Here is a 17,606-nt window from a genome sequence, read left to right on the forward strand (position 1 = left end):
CCAGGCTCTGCTCCCCGGGGATCGCGCAGTCACCCGTCTCCCCACGCGCGGCGCGCACTTTGGCATGAAGTTCATGTCCAGGTCTCTCATGCTCCAGACCCGGCATGGAGGGTGCTCTGGAGGCTGAGCAGGGCCCGGGGGATTAGGGTCAGGCTCAGTGACTGAAACAATACAGCAGGGGGCCCGAAGGAAAACCCCAGAAGGAACATTCCAGGGAAACACGGGTTAACGCCCAGGAGTGTGGCTTTTAGAGTGTGCAAAATGCATGTGTAGGTGGGTGGGTACGTGCCAGGGGCTAGATACTGCCTTATGTTAGCGGGAGGGCCTACAGTAGGGTACTCATCAAGTCCGGTTGCCAGGTTTAGCAGTTAAAAGTCATAATGCTCAATTCGATTTGCATTGCAGATACATGAATAACCTTATTGTGTAAGTACTTCCCGTGGGGTATACATTATCCGTAATTCAAATTAAGTTGCAGGTCTGGAATTTCACCTGGCAACTCCATTGTCAAGGACACTCCGCTGCAGGGCGGGGACTAGGGTGAGGCAGGTGAGGAACTCAGCTTGGGTACAAGATTTAAGACAGCACTGAAAAAAAAAACCCATTGTCGAGATAAGTAATATTTTAACACGACATTTTAAAAACTAAAATCCACAAGCTACAGTGGATGGGCCATTTCTAAAGACAACTTTTTATTATAACAGGGCCAGGATGAGGGTAAGACAAGCGAGGCCAGCTCATGCAAATGCAGAGTCTGATCCTGATTTTATTGAAAATGTTGGTATTGCGCCCGTCGTGGACTTTTGGGCATGAATTTCTATTTTTCTTTTCTTTTTTTTAATTAATTTTATTTTATTATGTTAGTCACCGTGCATTACATCATTAGTTTTTGATGTAGTGTTCCATGATTCATCGTTTGCGTATAACACCCAGTGCTCCATGCAATACGTGCCCTCTTTAATACCCATCACCAGGCTAACCCATCCGCCCACCCCCCCCAAAACCTTCAGTTTGTTTCCCGGAGTCCGTAGTCTCTCATAGTTCGTCTCCCCCCTCCGATTTCCCCCCCTTCATTTTTCTCATCCTACTATCTTCTTCTTCTTCTTCTTCTTCTTCTTCTTCTTCTTCTTCTTCTTCTTCTTCTTCTTCTTCTTCTTCTTCTTCTTCTTCTTCTTCTTCTTCTTCTTCTTCTTCTTCTTCTTCTTCTTCTTCTTCTTCTTCTTCTTCTTCTTCTTCTTCTTCTTCTTCTTCTTCTTCTTCTTCTTCTTCTTCTTCTTCTTCTTCTTCTTCCCTTCTTCTTCTTCTTCTTCTTCTTCTTCTTCCTTCTTCTTCTTCCTTCTTCTTCTTCTTCTTCTTCTTCTTCTTCTTCTTCTTTCTTCTTCTTCTTCTTTAAACATAAAATATATTATTTGTTTCAGAGGTACAGGTCTGTGATTCATCAGTCTTAACGCAATTCACAGTGCTATGAATTTCTATTTTTCAACGATTGCCCCAAAATATTATTTATCTTGGTTGATTGCACATTTTGGCCCTCTCCCCACCCCGAGTCCCAGCTCTGCTTTCCAAAAGGAGAAACCGAAGCAGAGGCATTAGGCAAGTGCATAACAAAGCAAAGGTTTATTTTTGGGTGTCCAGATTATCTGTCGTTCAATCATTAAAGTACACGTCCTTCTAATTTCTCCTTGATCTCAGTGTCCCTGCCTTTCCTGGTCAGGTCCGTTAGCTCCTAGAGAGCTGGGGCATGCTTTGTTCCCAGTCTGCACCCAGCATAGCGGGTTCAGAGTCGGTACCCAGCACAGACCCGTCGATGACACAGGACAGAGATGTCTTTGGGAGCATCGGATGCTGTCCAGGGTCCGTTATGCAGGACCCAGCCCCGAATAGGAGACGGAAATTTTTTTCCCCCAAAGCATCTGTAAATATATCCTCCCCTCTTGTCACTCCATAAATGGGGTGGCACGCGCACACACACACACACACACACACACACGCACACGCACCCCGCTTGCTCTTGTCTTGCTAAAGATTAAAGTAAAAAGTTTAATGAATTTGGTTTGTATTGGGTCAATTCTTTGACACGTGTTTTGTACAGGTGCTAAGGGTCTCTCGTGCCCTGGAGAATCTGGTGTGCTATTCCCGGAGAGGATTGGAAGAAAAGGCACTCAGCCTCCTCGGGGACCGAGGGGAGTGGGCAGAGGGGAAGGGGCAGAGGTCAGAGGTCAGGGGTCAAAAGGGCGGGAGGCAAGTGTCTCCCCTCATCTCAACCACCCTCTAGATCATTCGCTCCGCTTGTTGCTTTGAAGATCTGGCCTAGTAGGTCTCAATCCTGGCATGACAATCACCTGAGGAACTTTCTAGAAACACTGATGGCTTGGCCTGAGTCAGAGATTCTGATGCAATTGGTCTGAATGAGCCTGGGCATAGGTATCGTTAGAAATTCTTGAGTGAGGGGCACCTGGGTGGCTCAGTCGTTAAGCATCTGCCTTCGGCTCAGGTCATGATCCCGGGGTCCTGGGATTGAGCCCCGCATCGGGTTCCCTGCTCAGCGGGAAGCCTGGTCTCTCTCTCCCACTCCCCCTGCTTGTGCTCCCTCTCTCGCTGTGTCTCTCTCTGTCAAATAAATAAATAAAATCTTAAAAAAAAAAAAAAAAGAAATTGAGTGATTTTTTTTTTCTTCTTACTGTGGTGAAATATATATAACATAAAATTCCCCATTTTAACCACTTTTAAGTCTACAGTTCAGCAGCTTCAACTGCATTCACACTGTTGTCCAACCATCTCCAGAACTTTCTTCCCTTCCCAAACCAAAACTCTGTCCCCATTAAACACCAACCCTCCATGTCTCCACCCCAGCCCCTGGCCACCACCATTGTACTTCCTGTCTCTGCATTGACTTCCTGTCAAACAAACCTTTGCTTTGTTATGCACTCGTCTGCATGTGACGACTCTAGACACGTTACATAAGTGGAATCACGCAGTATCTGTCTTTTTGTGACTGGCTTATCTCCTTCAGCCCAATGCTCTCACGTTTCATCCATGTTGTAGCATGGACTAGAATTTCCTTCCATTTTGTGGCAGAATAATACTCTATTGTATGGACAAATTTTTCAGTCCCTTCATCAGTTGACGGACACTTGGGTTGCTTCTCCATTTTAGCTACTGTGAAAAATGCTGCTATGAGCATGAGTGTGCAAAGGATTCTGTTTGAGTCCTTGTTTTCGATTCTTTGGGTAGACTCCTAGGAGGAGAATGACAGAGTCATACGGCCCTTCTTTTTAACATCGTGAGGAGCCACCAAGCTGTTCTCCACAGCGGCTGTGCCATTTTGCATTCCCACCAACGACGCACAAGGGTTCCAATTTATCCAGGTCCTTGCCAACACTTACTTTCTACTTTTTTTGATAATCACCATCCTGAGGGGTATGACGTGATAGGGTAGTTTTACTTTGTGTTTCTTTGGTAACTAAAGATACTGAGCACCTTTTCGTGTGATAATATCGACCATTGGCCTATCTTCTCTGGAGAAATGTCTCTTCAAACCCTTTGCCTGGTTTTTATTTTTTTATTATTTTTTTTAAGATTTTATTTATTTGAGAGAGAGAGACTGAGAGAGAGAGAGCATGAAAGGGGGGAGGGTCGGAGGGAGAAGCAGACTCCCCGCCGAGCAGGGAGCCCGATGCGGGACTCGATCCCGGGACTCCAGGATCATGACCTGAGCCGAAGGCAGTCGCTCAACCAACTGAGCCACCCAGGCGCCTTTTTGCCCGGTTTTTAAAAATCAGGCCGTGTGGGGTTTTTTTGTTGTTGAATTGTTGAATTTCTTTGCTTATTCTGGATTTTAATCCCTTATCAGATATATAATTTGCAAGTATTTCCTTCCATGGTGTAAGTTGTCTCTTCATGCTCTTGATGGTGTCCCTTGATAGACAAAAGCTTTCGGTCATGATGAGGTCCAGTTTATCTGTTTATTTTCTTCTGTTGCCTGTGTTTTGGAGGCCAAAGCCTGGTTTTAATATGTGACCAAGGTTGAAGACATCGGACAAGGTTTCGAGGTGAAACCTCCCCCCAAAACTCATAGTGCTCTGCTGACGTCCAAATAATCAGGTCGTTCCACCTGTGACACGTACAGTTCAGAAATTCCTCCCTAATGGGGCGCCTGGGTGGCTCAGATGGTTAAGCGTCTGCCTTCGGCTCAGGTCATGATCCCAAGGTCCTGGGATCGAGTCCCGCATCCGGCTCCCTGCTCCTTGGGAGCCTGCTTCTCCCTCTGCCTCTCTCTCTCTCTGTCTCTCATGAATAAGTAAATAAAATCTTTTAAAAAAAATAAAAATAAATAAAAAAAAGAAATTCCTCCCTAAGAACAGACTTTTTTTTTTTTTAAAGATTTTTATTTATTTATTCATGAGAGACAGAGAGAGAGAGAGGCAGAGGGAGAAGCAGGCTCCCAAGGAGCAGGGAGCCGGATGCGGGACTCGATCCCAGGACCCTGGGATCATGACCTGAGCCGAAGGCAGACGCTTAACCATCTGAGCCACCCAGGCGCCCCTCCCTAAGAACAGACTTAACTGATTCTCAGAACTCTGAGTGATAATCGATGTAGGTGGGGTTGGTCCAGTTTTGTGGAGGTTTTTTGTTCTGTTTTGTTCTTTGAAGGGTGGGCATCCCAGCTGAGCCTTACCCGGCCTCATCTGATAAATTTGTGTAGCCTCCAAGGGACAGAAATGGAGGTAGAGTGGGCGGTATGTTGTCTGTGTCCCCATCTGGCTCCGCGGACAGGGTCTGAGCTCTGGCGAGCAAAGGGAAGCCACAGATGACGTCTAAAAGAGCCATTGCCAGGCGCCTGGGTGGCTCAGTCGGTTAAGCGACTGCCTTCGGCTCAGGTCATGATCCTGGAGTCCTGGGATAGAGTCCCGCATCGGGCTCCCTTCTCGGCGGGGGGTCTGCTTCTCCCTCTGACCCTCCTCCCTCTCATGTGCTCTCTGTCTCTCTCATTCTCTCTGTCTCAAATAAATAAATAAAATCTTTAAAAAAATAAAAATAAAAATAATAAAAGAGCCATTGCCAGGAGACAGTGACAAGAACGGTTTCCATGACACATGCCATTCGCCGTGGCCCAAACCATATATTTTAACCCGGAAGGTTCACCAGCAGCCCAGCGCAAAGCCCGGGCACATCAGAAGTAATGTAGCCTCGGTTGCGGTGAGAATGGGGTCTGGTGTAGCAATTGCACTTGGTGCTGACGAACCTACTGATGAATCTGTCGGGGACGCCAGCTAGGGACGCTAAGACATAGCCAAGGGGCATTGCACAGGAGGCCTTTGAGAGCAGTTTGGATTACTGCTCTTCAGAAGACCCATTTCTGCCCTTGAACTTACATGTATGTGAGGAAGCAGAAATTCAGACGTGAAGTGACTTTCCCCAAGGTCCCTAGAATGGACATCTATTTTTACAATTTATTCCTCTTATACTAATAAGACCCAAACTTTCCTCTTGGGAACCATACATCTCCCCACTCCCAGCTCATGACGTCTGAGCTGTCTCAACTCCACCCTCAGCCCCAAGGCTGGCCACAAAAATCTGCTTAGCCAATCCCAGCAGGACCTCCCCTGGCACCACATACTGGGTCAGGAATGGGCATATCACCAATGAGAGCCAACGAGAGGTGGTCCTGGGACTCGGGCTGGGACTCTCAGCAGAAAGCCATTTTTTTTTTTTTTCTTTTTTGCTGATATTGGAACCGTGAAGAAGTAAGCCTGCATCTGCTGGTGGCCATCTTGCCAGAACGGGAAAAGCCTGCCTGAGAAGGAGACGCCACGGCAGAGAGTAGGACCAGGAGATGGAGAAGAGCCCTGAGACATTGTGGGAGCCCCCTGGATTAAGCCAGACCTACAGTTAGTGCTACTCCTGGGATTTCTGTTCCATGAGTCAATAAATTCCTATCTGTGCCACAGCGATCCATGTTGGGTCTTCAGTCCCTTGGATCCAGAAGAGTCTTGATGATGTGGCTCAACACCACCCCCACCTTCTTCCCTTCTCTTCAGTCTAGTTGGGATTTTGCACCGCTTCTGGATTCTCTCAGCATTTTCCCACAGAGAATCCTGGAACTGTACAAGACCCAGCTGGAGTGGTGGCCCTGCCCCCCCAAGCTAACAGAAGATGTGCTAGTTACGTTAGCACTGCTGAGCTCTCCACTGGCCCTAGAAGATCCAGTAGCCCCTTTGTGCCTCTCATTGAGCCATAGACCAACAAGGTTATTATGCAGTGTCTCTGCTTTTAAACTCAAGCCAGCAGGGAGGAGAGAGGGGGCTCACCCACAACACCCACAAGTGAAGACCCCCCTGCTTTGGGGGGGTTGCATATAGGTCGGTCAAGTGTCTGGGACCTCCGTATACTTTTCCGACCTCATTTTGGAACTTAAGGCTAGAGAGTAGATGGGCCTTCACAACAATGAGAACAAGGATGTTGAGAGCCCATTGGTGGAATTCCAAGGTGTCCCAGGCCCTGGAGCTCTGACAAGGTGGTGTAGGCCAGTGGGCAGCCCTGGCCAACCTTTGCTCATTAGCTGGTTGACACTGGGCAAGCTGCTTGCTGTCTCTGGGCCTCCTTTTCCTCGTCTCTAAAATGAGGGCCCCCACCTCTCTCACCCTATCAAATCTGAACTTGCCATTATCCCCTGAAACCAGGGACCCTCCCTGAGTTTCCCATCTTGGTAGACGACATCACTATTCACCCAGCACCCAGGCCACACACCTCGCTGCCATCCCTGCTCCTCCCCCCTCCCCCCTGCAGCCATTCAGGAAGATGCTACCTCCTGAGTATCTCCAGAGCCGTCCCCTGCGGCCGAGGACCCCTGGGGTGACTATATAAGTGTAATCTCCGGCTTCCTGTCCACAGTCTTACCCCTCTGACTTATTTCCACCACAAACATAAGTCCCTCCTACTTCAAACCCCACAATGATACCCACTACCCCCACTGCGAACCCCCATCTTTCCATGGGCTGCAGAAAAGCCTGGCGTGGTCTGGTCCATGCCTACCTTTAGGTATAACTCACAACTGGTTCTTCCTCCTCCCTGGGCTCCTCCCTGGGCTCTCTGGCTTCACTGGTCTTCTCCTACCCTGGAACTTGGCATGTTCATTCCTGCTTCAGGGTCTCTGTGTGGGCTGCCCTCTGGGACACTGAGGTTCCTGCCCTCCCTGCCAATCCACCTCCCGCCCCCCACCCGCAGTCCACTGGGCCTTAATTTCAACGTGTCTATCTGGGAACACCTTCCCTGACCCTCTGGAGGAGCCAGCCCCTCCCACAGCGCTCAGCACGTCTCCAGGGTCACCTCACCGCCTGGAATGGTTTCTTCTAGGTCTACAGTCCCCCCCACCCCCCACCCCATGCAGCTTCCAATCTCCACCACGGTCCCAGCACCCTGGCCCGTGACTGCAGGGTCGTCCTTGTCTCCGAGGCTGAGCCGCCAGAAAACATTTCCTTTTCCAGTTCAAGAACGACCCGTCAGCTGGGTGCCCAGCTCCTCTCGCATTTATTGGAACCTGCTTACCCAGCAACCCACAAAGGAGCTTACGCGGGAGGGTGATATTGAGGACTCCGGTGACCTAATCCTGGGATTATCACGGAGGCACGGGCCGCGGGCGGGGGAGAGGAGGTGGCGGGTAGAACAAGAGGGAGGCTAAGGCCAAGGAAGGCCCTTTGGCCCCTGGGACATGTGTGCATGCTCACCCCGTGGGTTTCTGTGCCTGGGGAGGGGAGGGGGCAGGGCCAAGCAGCGGGTGGACATCACTGTTTCTTTTCCTTCAGTTTTTCCTTCACTTTTTGAGGCTCAAATTGGATCAGTCGCAGAATTTCCTTATTGGCCAGCGTCCCCTCGATGAACTCTTCCTCTGTGAGTTTATCTGTGCGTGGGGGGGAGAAAGGCAGCAGTCAGGATCGGCTGTTTCAGGCTGCAGGGCGAGGCTGACACTGGCCAGCGTGCCCCGTGGGGAAGTATCTGTTATGAAATCACTGAGTCTAGGTGCCACCTCTGAGGATACCTCCCCCGCCCCCATACCCAGCTCCTTCCCGGGACCCCTGGACCTCCCTCGGAACCAGCAGCGAGAGGGTTAATGACGGGCCTTGTGAGGGACTCTTCTGATTGGTCAGTGCCTCTGCCCTGCTGGTTCTTAAATATTTTGACTATGACCCTAGCACCCAAGCTTGGAGCTCTGGGGGAGCTTCTGGGGGACGGAGCAGAGCAAACAGAATCTCTGTCGCTCCACCCGGGGAGTAGGGCCTGAAAAGTGAGGGGTCCAGCGTGGTGCCCGGGAGAGCCTGGCTTGTGGACCGGTCTCTCCGCCTCCCTCCTAGCTCGGGGCTGACATCTCCTCTGTCCCAGAGCCACTGTGCTGGGAGCCGAGGCCACCGCAGGGGGTGGCCCAGGAAGGAGGGAGATAAAGCCCCTGCCCCAGGAAGCTCTTGGTCTGATGGGGAAGACAGTCGCACGTCTAAATAACTCTGGAAAGAGACAGGGGTTCCTTTCTGCTTATGCTGAGGTTCACAGTACCTGCACGTAGAGGGGGCTCACCACAGCTTGGCCGAACCGACCTGGATTTCCACTCGGACATCCTTAATCCCTCCCGGCTTAGGCACAGGTCTGGGCAGTGAAATTTGGGTTTTAAAGTCCCAGCTGCCCCATCAGCCTCACACAGAGCTTGAAACGCCCAGGGTCAGAGCCCAATGTGGAGTGAGGCACTGTCTGCAGAGGGACCCTCTGAAAACGGCAGCCCCCACACATCACCGCTTGCCCACCGGCCGCGGCCGTGACCTTCCCATGGGTCGGTTTTCACGTTAGCAAGTAGAACAGGGGACTTGGCACCTGCCAGACCGGGGTTAAAGAGCCAGTGGGGGAACCACAGTGTGCAGGGGAGGAGGGCAAGGTGCTCAAGGGGGCGGTCACATCAGGACTGGGACTACTCTACCTACCCAGCAAAGGTGAAGGAGGCGCTCACTTTCAGGGTGGTGCGAGCACAGGGCTAGCAGCTGAGAATGAGCCCCTCCTTAAATATTATGCCCAGATCTCACCTGCCTCCCCCCTGCTTCTGGCCCCCCTTGCTTCTCAGTCTTCTTCCTAGACTGCAGATTAGTGGGGCCAGGGCCATCTATACCTGCCCTTAGGTAACGTCCTGCTCAGGCCTGCCCCCGACATCACAAAAGGAGACACAAAAGGAGACCGTGCTGGCCCCGCAGAGGCGCTCGGGCCCCACTGCAGGTCCTCAAGTGAGACACTTGAGATGTTCAAAAGCTCCCATGCCCGCCTCTCTTTTAGAGAATCAGGTGATGAGGCCCCAGTGGGCTGGGTATCTCCCACGTGGCAGCAACCAGCTAGAAACCACCAGAGCAGATGTCCACTGTCCACGACTGGCCAGTCCCTGCCACGTCGTAGGGCTCCTGTCCACTTCTCTCCCTTCACCTTCCAGGCCCCCCATGGCCACGTGAGCTTGCAGCCTGCCCCGCCTGCCCCCCCTGCCCGACACCGCCCCCCTCTACCGTATCCTCCCTGCCTTGGCCATGAGCATCATGCCACAGCAGACCAGCTGCCCTGTTCTGGAATCTATCTCTGGTTTCAGTGACAGACCATCTCCCCATGGGCTGCTTCCAGCCCAAGACGGAGGGAGCAGGGCAGCGGACCGAGACAGGCCAGCCTGGAAGAAGGGGGTTTGAGGATGCCCCGGGGGGGCTTTGCCAAAGCTTTCTCAAAACGGTGGTACTACGGCTTTAAGTCTTCTGCCCTTGCCTCTCTATGCACAGGGGCCCTACCTTCTCTGCAGTCTGGGCGTTCCCAGCATCCTCCAGCTTCTTCCCCGTTTTCCCTCCCAGGCCCGTCTTAGCCCCGTGATGGGTATAGAGGAGGGCACTTACTGCATGGAGCACTGGGTGTTATACGAAAACAGTGGATCGTGGATCACCACATCAAACACTAATGATGTATTACATGGTGACTAACATAACATAATAAAATAAAATTAAAAAAAAAAGAACATAGTAAAAAAATCTAATCTAAACCCAATTCCTTCTGGCGGTGCTTCTCGGGGGGACCCAAACTAACTCCCTGGAGTAAAAGCAGGTAAATTGTGATCCCACTTCCTTGGGACTCGATGCTAATTCAGACGTAGACTGAGCTGAAGTTTGCCTTGTCCCAACTGTGCAGAAAGCATTCTTAAAACCAAGTAAAGCGCACCCAAGTAAAGAGCAATCCGTTTAAACAGAAACTGCTTGGCCGTGCTTCTAACCCCCCAGGCCAGCCTTATACAGCTAAAGAGCTGCTGTCTTGACTTTTGACCGTTTCTTTCCCTGGGTGCTAAGGCTGTTCTAAAAGTCGCTAAGTTCCTTCACCAGCGCTCCAGAATTCAGAGCCTTCCCTCCGCCCCGGAGAGCTCAGGTGGTGATGGGGTTGGAGGTGCAAAGGGGATGTGACATTGGTCCCCATCAGCAGCAGAGCTGGACCCTACTGACCGGTCTGCTTACAGCCCCGTCCCCATTCACCCCCTTCCCCTGCACCCCAGGCCCTCAGCCCCGCAGCGCATACTGGGATGGAGTGTCCCCGGTCTTGCCTGGACAAGGGCCCTCGGAGGACCAGTCTCATCGGGGCTCTCTGGGAAACAGCCCGTGACTATAAAACCAAACACTACGAAAGGGGAAGGAATTCACCATCATCCTTCTTTCCAAAGAACCCCCAGATCTTCTCGGCTCGCTTCTCTGGCGTGTTTTCATCTTCTGGAAGGTGCTTCACGTCCTCAGGACTGATCATTTTGAAAATAGCCTGCACCAAATAAAGAGGAAGTTCTCATCAGAAGGAGCAGCAGGGGCTGACGACCTCCGGGCCCAGGCGTCCCCCGTGGCAGAGGTTAAAATGCAGATGCCCAGGCCCCAGCCTGCCCCGCTGAACCAAAGTGCGGGGGAGTGGGGTCGGAGTATCTGTATTTTTGAGATCTTCAGAAGGGACAGGGAACGGGGTGGAGGGGTAAAGGCGGCTTTCAGGCCCTTTCTGCATTTGAATTTTTGGATTTCCTGACCATGTAGACACAATACTTTCATTTTATTAAAAAAATGAGAATAAGAAACAAAAAGCTTTCTGATGATGATCCCACAGCAGCCCTCAAGGTGGCAGTTTGGGAACCGCTACCTGAACACTATAGCCCTGAAATCGTAGAATATCAACCGGCTTCTTCGGGGTCCATGTGGTACCTTGGTTGCCCAGCCGGGTCCGCCGACGGTAATAACGGCTAACCTTTGTCAAACTCTTAACGTACGCCACACTTCTAAGCATTTGTACCTGCAACCTCCACGGCAACCTTATGACGTGGGTATTGTTGGCCCCATTTTACAGATGAAGAAACTGAGGTGCACCAGCTTGCTAGAAGTCTCCTGGACTAGAAGCAGAGAAGCAGAGATTCTAACCCAGGCGGTTTGGTTCTAGAACCTTCATCCTCACACTGCACTGCTTGGAGGGCATCCTAGGGGCTGGGGTAGGGAGAGGGACAAGGTGGGGTCTCCGTGTGCCCTCCCAGCTCCAGGTTACGAGGACCCCACCAGCTCAGTAACTCCAGGCCTGGCCAGGCCAGAGTGGACACTCCGATGGTGGTCCCGAGCCCTTGCCTGCCTGCACGCTCAGCGTTGGGGCAAGCTCGGGGTGCAGGCAGGTGAGTTGCGTGGGAGTTAGGGGGCACCTTGCAGACACTCAGGCAGGGGCGGTAATGCCTGTGAAATTAGCACACTCCCCCCTCGTGCTACAGCAAGAGAAGCAAACCCAGAAGCTCCAGGGAGCAGGCTTGGCTGGCAGCACTCAGAGCCCGGGGGTGCCCAGCAACCCAAGTGTAGGGGGGTCGCCCCCTTAACACCCCTGGTTGGGTCCTGAGCCAGGGGAACCACGTGCAGGCCGGAGAGCTAAACCCTGGGAGTGCCTGCCTGCCCTGCCCGGCTTCTAACTCCAAGGACAGACTGTCGGAGCCATCGGTCCTTCCCCTGGGCCCCAGAGGTTTTTCCAAGGCCATGTAGCTAGTTGGTGACAGCGCTGGGATTAGAACCTATAACTTCGGACCCCAGGGGCAGTGACCATGTGATCTAGTGAACTGCAGAGCCTTGGCATCACCTTTCACTGCCTCAGCCGTGGGTCCTATAGATCCTCCCCCTCCCTCCCCTTCCCCTCCCTCTTCCTTTTCCTCAAGGAGCACCAGCTTGGAGGCCACTGCAGGGCCTTGCATCCTGTAGGTGGTTCTGAGGTCCTGCTCCCTGTCCCAGGCCACCTGCCAATCCAGGGGAGCGTGCCCAGATGCCAGTGACTTCCCGCCCTTAACTGGAGACCCGGGCCGAGTCCACTGCCCACAGGCTGCCTGCTCGGCCACTTGGTTTATGGTCTCTCCTAATCCGGGGGAGAACCGTGCAAACACAAGCAGGATGACAAATGTACCAAAAGATGAGATAAAATACAAAAGACATTCTCCCTCTTACCAGGAAAAAATTAGGGGAATAAAACAAGGACATGGGTGGGGGGTTCAAAAATGCCAGAAAAAGATACCAAGTGAAGGGCAATATAAAGGACATCAGAAGAAAAAAATAGAAACATCCCAATTGTCCAAAACTATAGGGCTGGTTAAATAATGTTAAGGTCTTTCTGTAAGACGGAATTCTAAGCAGCTGTACAAAATGGTTTTGAAGAAGATACCTTGATAGGGAAAACATGACAAAATGGTAACTGAAAAAAGGTCTGATATGTCACTGTTCCAAAATTATTTTTAAATATACATATACAGATAAAGGGTCGGGAAGGTATACACCAATATACTGACAGTAGCTCCCTCCGGATGATGGAATTAAAGGCAATTTCAATTGTCTTTGGCATATGCTTCCACATTTCACAAATTCCTTACCTAATAAATAAAACTATTCCGGAGACACCTAAAATCTTCACAACAAATGATCTGATGCGGGGCCCATGTGGGCAGGGAGGAGAGCGTGGTTTGGAAGTGCAAGCTAGCGAGGGGCCGGCGACTCAGTCCAGAGCACAGGACGGGTGAGAAAGCCGAGCCCCCAGCTGCCCCGGGGTGAAGTGACCCTGCTTCAGGCGATGAAGACCATGAGGACTGGAACCCACATTTCATGTCCCTCAAAGCTGGCCTTTTTCTACTTTGTATTCGGAACGTGTTACATACTTAAAACTAATTGTGGAAGAATCTGAATATGCGCCGTGGAAGGTTTGGAAGGACACTTTAATGAAGATAGGAAGGAAGGAAGGAGGGAAGGAGGAAGGAAGGAAAAGGAAGGGAAGGAAAGGGAAGGAGGGAAGGAAGGAGAGAAGGAAGGAGGGAGGGAAGGGTGGAAAGAAGGAAGGAGAGAAGGAAGGAAGGAGAGAAGGAAGGAAGAAGAGAAGGAAGGAAAGAAGGATGGAAGGAGAGAAGGAAGGAAGGAAGGAGAGAAGGAAGGAAGAAGAGAAGGAAGGAAGGAAGGAGAGAAGGAAGGATGGAAGGAGAGAAGGAAGGAAGGAAGGAAGGAAGGAAAGAAGGAAGGAGAGAAGGAAGGATGGAAGGAGAGAAGGAAGGAAGGAAGGAAGGAGAGAAAGAAGGAAGGAGAGAAGGAAGGAAGAAGAGAAGGAAGGAAGGAGAGAAGGAAGGATGGAAGGAGAGAAGGAAGGAAGGAAGGAAGGAGAGAAAGAAGGAAGGAGAGAAGGAAGGAAGAAGAGAAGGAAGGAAGGAAGGAGAGAAGGAAGGAAGGAAGGAGAGAAGGAAGGATGGAAGGAAGGAAGGAAAGAAGGAAGGAAGAAGAGAAGGAAGGAAGGAAGGAGAGAAGGAAGGATGAAAGGAGAGAAGGAAGGAAGGAAGGAGAGAAAGAAGGAAGGAGAGAAGGAAGGAAGAAGAGAAGGAAGGAAGGAGAGAAGGAAGGATGGAAGGAGAGAAGGAAGGAAGGAAGGAAGGAGAGAAAGAAGGAAGGAGAGAAGGAAGGAAGAAGAGAAGGAAGGAAGGAAGGAGAGAAGGAAGGAAGGAAGGAGAGAAGGAAGGATGGAAGGAAGGAAGGAAGGAAGGAAAGAAGGAAGGAAGGAAGGAGAGAAGGAAGGATGGAAGGAGAGAAAGAAGGAAGGAGAGAAGGAAGGAAGAAGAGAAGGAAGGAAGGAAGGAGAGAAGGAAGGATGAAAGGAGAGAAGGAAGGAAGGAAGGAAGGAAGGAAGGAAGGAAGGAAGGAAGGAAGGAAGGAAGGAAACAACATGTAATTAACAGGAAATACCCAGATTCTTCTTCAGGAGGAAGACGAAGCTGCGGGGAAGCGGCCAGCCTCTATTAAAGTCAGTGTCCTGGAGACCCCTCCTCCCATGCTCTCGCCTGGACCCCCAGCTCGGCCCAGCCAGCCCTGCCCCCGCTGTGTCCCCCTGAACCCCTGGCGGCTGCGGCGGCAGCAGGAGAAGCCGCCGTAGGACCCCGGACCCCAGGTGAGCCCAGGCCCACCACGGGGAGGCCGGCCGAGACTGACCGTGACGATCTCCAGCACTTCGTTCTTGCTGATGGTCCCGTTGCCGTCCACGTCGTAGAGGGAGAAGGCCCACTCCAGCTTCTGGTTGGTCCTGCCCTCCGAGGTCATGTGCAGGGCGATGACATACTCCTTGAAGTCCAGCGAGCCGTCGCTGTTGGCGTCGAAGCTGCGGAACACATGCTGGGCGTAGGCCTTGGGGTCGGCCTCGGGGAAGAACTTGGCGTAGATGCTCTGGAACTCCTGCCGCGTGATGCGGCCGCTGGGGCACTCCTTCAGGAATGACTGGTACCAGGAGCAGAGCGTCTCCTCCGTGAACTTGGTGTTCAGCTGCAGGTCCTCCAGGATCTCCTTGGACAGGGCCCCGCTCTTGCTGTTCCCCATGGGTGAGGTCGCGTGTGCCTGGCCGGGCGGCGGCGGCTGGACCGGCGGGTGCGAGCGACACGCTGTCCTGGCCGCCGAGGGCCGGGCACTGCTGCTGGACGCGGACTCGGAGGTCCTGGTGGATTAGAGGATTTGTGGCCGGTTCACCCCAGTCCTTGGAGGGAGGAGGGGCCGGGATGGGGGTGGGGGGCCAGGCTCCCAGATACCCCCCACCCCCACCCTGAGATTAAAAGAAAAAGCTGACAGCAGGTGGCCAATCCATCTTGGCCTTCTGGGAGGACAGGACAGGAGGTCAGAAGCAGAGCCAAATCCTTGGCCTTCACTGCGGCCCCTTGTCCCTCCCTCCTCCTCCCCTACTCCAGCTCTCCAGGAACCATGACGCTCATGGCCTGTCTTCCCCCCAAACTCTAAGGGTCCCCAGGGCAGGAGTGGCGTTTTGCATTGAGCTCTACACTGCAGTCGTTAAAAGCCAGGCTCCGGAGCCAGCCCACGTTTAAATCCCAGCTTTGCAGCCTACTGGCTGCGTGACCCTAGGTGTGTTTCTTAACCTCTCTCTGCCTAGGATGTTCTTCTAATCCTTCACCTTCCTTGGCAAGGCCTGGACTGACCTCTCTGTTTACAAGAGCACACCCCTGCCCCCAACCATCCGCACACCCCAAGGCCTGCTTTATTTTTCTTCCTTGTAGGTACGCCTTCTGACTCACTTTGAATTACCCCGTGTGCTGTGTGGGTCCACATCAGGACAAAAGCTCCGAGAAGGCAGGCATTCTGTCTGTTTTGTTCCCAGTCGCATCTCCATTGCCGACTGGGTGCCCGGCAGGTTGGGGCCCTCAGTGAATATTCCTTGAGTGAACGGGCATAATAATAGTGTCTACCTCATTGTTATTTTGAGGCTAAACTGAGTAAATATGTGCAACGCACTTAGAACAGAGCCAGGCACACAGTCAGTGTTAAATACATGTTAGTTTTTGGTATTACTCATCTTGGACAGAAATCAAAACCTAAACTGCCCGCAGGGGCCAGCAGGTGGAGAGAGTGAGCAAAGCAGGTGAATCGGGGACAACTGGGAGTGGTGAGGCCAGTGCCACCCACTGGAAGGGGCTGCCCATGTTCAATGCCATTTAAATGTGGTCATTCGGGATTATCGCCCAGTGGTTCTAGATTTTTCAGTCCTGACCCCTGTGGTTCCAGAGTATTTCTCAGGAGGCCTTAATGGTAAGGGAGTGTGTGTGTGTGTGTGTGTGTGTGTACTTACTATTTTTTCCCATCAGTTTGTGAGAGCGTATTATTTCTTAATAGAAGACCTTTCTTTTTTCCCTAGACTTTCACTATCCTGGAGCAAGGTGTTTGTTCTCAAGAGCAGTTGGAAATAGAACAGTCACCACACTCAGAAATCAACCAACCAACCAACCAACCCACCCCAGCCCATGAAAGTGAGGCCAGAGGCTTCACCCCTTGTCTCCAAACCAGGTTTGGGAGATAATTAGAAGTGCTTCCTGGCAGGGCTCCTGGGTGGTTCAGTCGGTTAAGCATCCAACTCTTGGTTTTGGCTCAGGTCATGATTTCAGGGTCGGGGGATTGAGCCCTGCATCAGGCTCCGCATACAGTGTGGAGTCTGCTGGAGATTCTCTCTCTCTGCCCCTCCCCCACTGCAAGCTCTAAATAAATAAATAATCTTAAAAAAAAAAAAAAAAGAAGTGACTCTTGGTGCCAAGCCTGTCCACACTGAGCCTGCAGATCAGGGGAGGCCAATGTTACAGGCACGGAGCCCTAAAAGGCATGCAGCCTGCCGGGGTCATAATGGCTGCTAAACAGCAAAGCCAGAAGGAAAGCTCTGGGTGGCCAGGCTCCCCCTTCGGGGTCTTTTCATTACATTACAACGACTGCTTTCCCAAGGCGGCCTGAGCGACCGGGCTGTCGGTGAGGGGCTGGGTTCGCCGTGACCTTGGAAGAGCCAGGGGGGCAAGGAGACAGGGGATGCATCCTGGGTTAATGCAGGAGGAAGCCAGAGGCCCCCAGGCCCTTCTGCCCTGGCCGAGGGAGAGGAGGAAGGAGCCAGACCCAGGTGGGAAGCAGCCTGGTACTTGAGGCCTGCATTCCTCAGGCCGCTGTGCCCAGGAGGGGCCGGGCCGCGGGATGGGACCACAGACATCTGTGTTGATGCTGCTGAGAGAGGGTCATGACCTGGGGGTTTGTTTGAAAACCTGCATAAACATCTTCTATCAGAGGGAGAGTTTATGCTTATGCTCCTTAACCAAACAAGTTGTTGGAGATGATGTATTGTGAATGGATTTGTTAAGTCTGAGCTGGGGCCATAAACTCTCCTCAAACCCCAAAGACTGCTGGGGAGAAGGCCCGTCCTCCAATCAGAGGACCTCAGTTTGTGACTCCCCATCCTGGCCTGGCTGCGGAGAGATGCGCTCTCTTCCGAGGCTGGCCCTGTCGCACCCATCCCAAGCCAGGAGCCCCCAGCACTCACCCCGACTCCCCTACCTTCCCCTGCTCTGGGCTGAAGGACAAGATGGCCCTTCCTCCCGTGGCCTGGAACCAGAAGCTGCCCCCCACTCTGCACTGAGCCGGGAAAGGGGGTGCAGAGAGGGTGGGCGGGTGGCGGGGAATGGGAAGGCACGCTCCTCCCACGGCCCTCCCATTGCAAGAAATGGCAGTCCATCCTTTTGGTGGCTTGGACCGAAACCCCTGAGGTCATCCTCAGCGCCCCTCTGT

At 52.3% G+C, this 17,606-nt stretch overlaps 1 protein-coding gene across 1 annotated transcript; it reads right to left on the reverse strand.

Moving 5' to 3' along the window:
- Positions 1–7,511: 7,511 nt before the first annotated feature.
- Positions 7,512–15,011, reverse strand: RCVRN (recoverin). Its single transcript, XM_045888157.3, has 3 exons — positions 14,502–15,011; positions 10,692–10,803; positions 7,512–7,900 (listed from the first exon to the last, which is right to left on the reverse strand). Exons 1-3 carry the CDS (start codon positions 14,880–14,882, stop codon positions 7,785–7,787), a joined length of 609 nt encoding a protein of 202 aa, XP_045744113.1. The 5' UTR covers positions 14,883–15,011; the 3' UTR covers positions 7,512–7,784.
- Positions 15,012–17,606: the final 2,595 nt, after the last annotated feature.

This window comes from Mirounga angustirostris, unplaced genomic scaffold, assembly GCF_029215605.1.
Source record: "Mirounga angustirostris isolate CCGP_5_RB_7025 unplaced genomic scaffold, mMirAng1.0.hap1 SCAF_17, whole genome shotgun sequence".
Lineage (NCBI taxonomy): Eukaryota > Metazoa > Chordata > Mammalia > Carnivora > Phocidae > Mirounga > Mirounga angustirostris.